We start from the raw sequence: 5,619 nt of genomic DNA, 5'->3' as shown, positions 1-5,619 counted from the left end.
CTTTAGTCTGCAGGACACGCCGTCCATGCTGTCCACAAACTATTCCACATCTTCATCCAGGTTTCCACTCAGAACATTTTAAATGAGCTTTGGTCCAGAGAAGACGGCGTGTTTCTGGATCCTCTTCACATATGATGGAGCTTTAACCTGCATGAACTGGGTTCACACTGGTTTCTGGAAGCTTCCCTTCCACCATTTCTTGGTTTTAAATGTTCTCTACATAAAATATTAGCAAATGAAATTTTTAACTCACGATTCTGTGAGGTTTTCCAGACAGGAGAACCTCCACCAGAACCAGAACAAGCAATAAAACCTCCATCTGGACGAGAACCAGGAGAGAAAACCTCCATCTGGATCAGAACCAGGAAGAAAAACCTCCATCTGGACCAGAACCAGGAAGAAAACCTCCATCTGGACCAGAACCAGGAAGGAAACAGGTTCTGTGTTTAAATGGTTTGTAACTCACCTGAGCCGTTTTCCACCACTCTGACGTTACGCAGCATCTAGCAGAACCAGTCGAATGAAGCTGACCAAAATCCAACATGAAACATTTACATCCGGGATGTTCTGAACGCAATATTGCTGAGTCAGCAAAGAAACAAGAATAAAAGAGAGAAAACAAGAGTCATGGTAAGGTGGTCTTCTGCTGTCTGGAGAGAGCTGACAGGAAGGGCAGGATGGAGGATGGTTAGCCACCAGTAGGGGGCGCTGACGGGAACATGGCAGAAGTTCTGTTCAGATGGAACAAAAATGAATTTCTGCATAAAACTGAGCTCTGAAATGTAAACATCTGTTCACACATTCTAGATTGCGCCGTCTGATGGCAGCAAATTGTAGTAGCTCTGACTTGCTATCTTGATTTAATATAAAAGAACAAACTCTTTTCACATAGATATCAGCTCAAATTAGGTATTTTTTCTGCCAGTTCAGAGGGTGTGTTGCAAGGGAGATTTTTCTTCATATTTTTGCTCTTTCAAGGCTTGTTATGATGAGTCTCCATGGCAACAAAAGACTTGTTTACAATCAGGATCAACTGATTAACCTCTCCCAAATCAGGATTATCAGCGAAACAACACATCAAATCCGGATGGAGTTGAAAAGAAAGAGAAGAGGATGCAGAGCGGGAGTCAGAGAGCGAAGAAAGCGATGGAGATTTAAACCATTTCACCATGTGTGGATGGCATCGTCCCAACAAGAACAGTGAGGTGCTTCCCCACTACCAACAAAGTGTGTTCAGTGAGAGGCTTCTTCAGGTCCGATGCAAGACTGAAAGATACAGAAGATCATTCCTGCCAGCAGCCATCAGCCTCCGGAACAAGACCTCCTCTAGTTATTATTATTATATACTACAATATTTCCCTTTGGGGATTAATAAAGTATTTTCCATTTCATTTAAACATCTGCAAACACCTGCCAGCTGCTCGCCAGCCTGTTCCAGACTCAACAGAAATCTGACGTCATATTTTACAAAACTGGTTGATGTGACGTAATTATTCTGTAATGAGAAGATAAATGGAACGTGCACGGCCATGATCAGAAGAGCTCGTGCAGCTCTGCTTATTTACTGAAGAGCAGCTTATTATTTCCGGTGATCCACGCGCATCATCGCCCCGCGGCCCAACTTTGTGGAAATCAGCGTTCAGCCTCCAGAGCTTGACGTCATCTCGTGTCAGCCAATCACAGGCCGAGGGAGGCGGCGCCCGCGTGCTGAAAGCAGCGCAATTAAACTGAGAGGAGCGCAATTTAAAACCAAAACAGTCCTGGACGCGCGCGGAGTGCAGGAAACACGCACCTTTCACGCATCTGACACGCGCGCTCCGTGTGAGCGGGGAGAAGAGAAGAGTCCACGGCTCGAGCCGTTTCCCGTCCGGAGCCGCGTGGGACGTCTTCGCTCCACAGTGCCGCAAGTTGCGCCGCAGTTTTCTGGACCTTCACCTCCTCTGGTTCGGATGGAATGGTGGTCTCTGACCGGACTCCCCCCCCACTAAGCTCCGGTGCTCCCAGAGAGGCGGAGCCTCCAGCGGGGACCTGTCCCGCAGCGGCCGCCCCCCGCGCCTCCTCTCCGGGCCGCGCGGCGCTCCGGCAGCCGCTCCCATGAGCGCAGCGTTCAGTCCGTCCTTCATGGTGATGCAGCGGCCGCTCGGAAGCTCCACCGCCTTCAGCATCGACTCCCTGATCGGGGGGCCCCCGCAGCCCAGCCCGGGACACTTCGTCTACACTGGCTACCCCATGTTCATGCCGTACCGGTCGGTGGTGCTGCAGCCGCCGCCGCCGCCCCCCCCGGCCCTGCAGCAGGCGCTCCCCGCGGGTCACCACGCGCACCCGCAGATCCCGAGCCTGCAGAGCGGCTTCTGCTCCAGCCTGGCGCAGGGCCTGACGCAGGGCATGGCGCTCACATCCACGCTCATGGCGTCGCTGCCCGGCGGTTTCTCCCCGTCCCAGCAGCACCAGGAGGCGGCCCGGAAGTTCGGCTCCCACGCGCTGCACGCGGAGCTGCGGCTGGAAGCGGAGGACGGCAAGAGTCTCCTGCCGGGGAAGGAGTCCGCGCTGCCGGCCTTCCACGACACGGACACGTCGGTACCGACATCCACAGGTAGGACTTCCTCCTCCCACCCGGGCCAGCTTCCCCTCTGGTTTGCTCCTGCACATCTGGGCTGCTAAAATTTGATTTCGTTTGTTTCGTTTTGATCGCATTAAAAACTCAGTAAAACAGGAAATTTTGGAATTTTTGCAGTTTTTCTGAAACCAGATAATCTGTTTCAGTCCGTTTTCTGGAGATTTGGTGCAAATGGAATTATTATTGTTATAATAATAATAATAATAATAATAATAATAATAATAATTATTATTATTATTATTATTATTATTATTACTTTAAATTGTGTAAATTAAATTTCTGTTGAAGTTAAAATAATATAAGGTTATTATTAATACCACCTGACCTACCAGGCCTCAGGTCTGCTCAGCAGCGCGCGCGCCGGCTGTATTTCATGTTTTTACTGATCAAACCAAAGTCCGCGCGCTTCAGGATGCTTTTATTGGCTCGTGACAAATTTAGTTTCCTTTGGACGCCATTATTTGTGATTTCTTCTGACATCACCGGCTCTCCCTCTGACACACACGCGCAGGAAGAGGCCGCGCGCGGACGTGCGTAATTACGCGTGAAAGCAGAAAAATGCCAGCAGAGCGCGTTCTGATCTGACCACGGATCTGATGATCCTGACACGAGACACCCCCCCCCCCAAAAAAAACAAAAAAAACCCAAAACAATTTGCTTTTAATAAAATTATTTTCCATCAAATAAAAATAAACATTTTAACACATTTAATATTTTTCACTTTACAGGAATCAGAATAAAGACATTGTTTTTTTTTTCTATTTTAGAGAGATAAAAATAGAGCTTAATAGAAACAGAGAGAGCCTTCATCAGTAACTTCTCCTCTTCCTCGCAGCGCGCGGGAAGGATGAAGGCCGGGAGGAAGACTGCGGCCGGAAGGACGACAGCTTCTCCATGGACAGCGACCTGGACTACAGCTCCGACGACAACCTCACCTCCATGTGTCACAAGGAGGACGGAGGGCTGGACGACGGTCCGCACGCGCACGGCTCCGCGGGCGGCGGCGCGTCCGGCGCGGGCGGCGGCGCGGCGAGCGGCGGCGGCGGCGGGAAGAACCGCAGGCGGCGGACGGCCTTCACCAGCGAGCAGCTGCTGGAGCTGGAGAAGGAGTTCCACTGCAAGAAGTACCTGTCCTTAACGGAGCGCTCCCAGATCGCGCACGCGCTCAAGCTGAGCGAGGTGCAGGTGAAGATCTGGTTCCAGAACCGGCGCGCGAAGTGGAAACGGGTCAAGGCCGGAAACGTCAACAACAAGTCCGGGGAGCCGTCCCGGAACCCCAAAATAGTGGTTCCGATTCCCGTGCACGTGAGCCGCTTCGCGATCAGGAGTCAGCACCAGCAGATGGAGCAGGCCAGACCGTAGAAGAAGAAGCGGATTGGTGACAAAAAACATCCAAACATGAGACAGAAATCTTCAAAGCAGACTAACAAAACCTCAAGAGAAGCAGAAGCGTGTCTGAAGAGGGAGAAAGAAGTTTTTTATTTGTTTTAAACCAAGAACAAAATGTTTCTGATCAATTCTGGATGATTTCTAACGAAACACGTTTCTAACATCCACATGTCTGCAGCGTTTCTAACATCCACATGTCTGCAGCGTTTCTAACATCCACATGTCTGCAGCGTTTCTAACATCCACATGTCTGCAGGATGAGCTGATCTTTTCGCAGCTGACCTCCGCAGTGGCGCCAAACCAGCCACGCGCAGCGGCCAGATGAGGAAGATGAGGAGGAGGAAGCTGTAAATACTTGATGGGACCAAACTGTTTCTGTGTTTCTCTTGTTCTGGACTAAAACACGCTGCTAATTTATTTATATACAATGTGCAAAGTAACATTCCGTGACATTTCCACGTGTGAATTAAAGGACTGAACGTGACGTCATTCATTTTTCCTTTTTATTCATTCAGAAAAAAAACTTTCGGCCTCAGATCAGATTTTTCACATGAAGAAACTCATTAATCTGCATTTTCTGGAAAGAAAAACTGAAAAATATCTCAGATTTAATTAGAAAATGATCATTTATGTGAAATAATTATAAATGTAATTTTTAACACTAAAATAAGAAAAAGAAATTTCTATTAATTTCAGAAGTTTATTTAATATTTTGTATCAAAGCGCGCGCTTTTATAAACGGCCTCATTGATCAGGCACGCGGGCGCGCGCTCCACAGTGATGGATAAATATTTTTACTCAAAATTCCAGATGAATATTCCAGAATATTCTCCACGGCGCACGCGCCAGTGCGCGAGCAGCAGGTGTGGCGGTGAGCGCGCGACCGAACAGGTTTTATGCGACTAAACAAGAAAAACAGATCATCACAGATGTGATTTTATTATTTTGAAATGAATAAATAAAAAAATAAAAAAAAAAAGGTCAGTAATTTCCCCGCCGTGACGTCCCTGAAGGCAACATCCAGCTGCATTGTGGGAAATTCTTCAGCTTGGCCAGTCTGAGTAAAACTCTTTACAAGTTTATTTAGTTTGAATCTTTATTCAGGTTTTCCAGTTTGGAGCTGAACTTACCTGGAAGAGAGAAACCACCTTCAGGCCTGGAGCTGCACGCGCGGCCGCGCGATGCCTTCAGGTTTCAGGTGATTTAAAGAGTAAAAACGGGTTTCGGTCTCGTGGGAGGCGACAGAGCTGGATGTGGACTGAATCCTGCAGGGAGGTGAAATGGATTCGTGGAAACTGTAATCAAGCGGGGCGGCGCGCGCAGCTGATAAATGAGACCCGGAGGGGGGGGGGGTGTCAGCATCTTCCTCCTCCTCCTCTTCCTCCTACTGACGGCGCATCTGGACCAGGATCCCACCGGGTCCTGGACCAGGATCAGACAGGTTGTAGGACCAGGATCCATCATTGGGGTGTGGGAGGACACCTGGTTGCCATGGCAACAGACCCATAAAACAACCAACTTTTATTCCAGATTAAGAAAAGAATGACAGTAAAATGTCTTCTGGGTTTATTTTGACTAAACTTTCGGATCAATTTTATTTTCAGTCATTTTAC

At 48.5% G+C, this 5,619-nt stretch overlaps 1 protein-coding gene across 1 annotated transcript; it reads left to right on the top strand.

Moving 5' to 3' along the window:
• Positions 1–2,094: 2,094 nt before the first annotated feature.
• On the top strand, positions 2,095–3,979 carry gbx2 (gastrulation brain homeobox 2; the record flags this gene model as incomplete). The annotated part of the gene is made up of 2 exons (XM_079263648.1): positions 2,095–2,593; positions 3,453–3,979. The coding sequence occupies 2 exons, from the start codon at positions 2,095–2,097 to the stop codon at positions 3,977–3,979; spliced, it is 1,026 nt and encodes a 341-aa protein (XP_079119774.1).
• Positions 3,980–5,619: the final 1,640 nt, after the last annotated feature.

Source organism: Telmatherina bonti, assembly GCF_933228915.1.
Source record: "Telmatherina bonti genome assembly, chromosome: 24".
Lineage (NCBI taxonomy): Eukaryota > Metazoa > Chordata > Actinopteri > Atheriniformes > Telmatherinidae > Telmatherina > Telmatherina bonti.
This window is presented reverse-complemented; position numbering and strand designations above follow the sequence as displayed.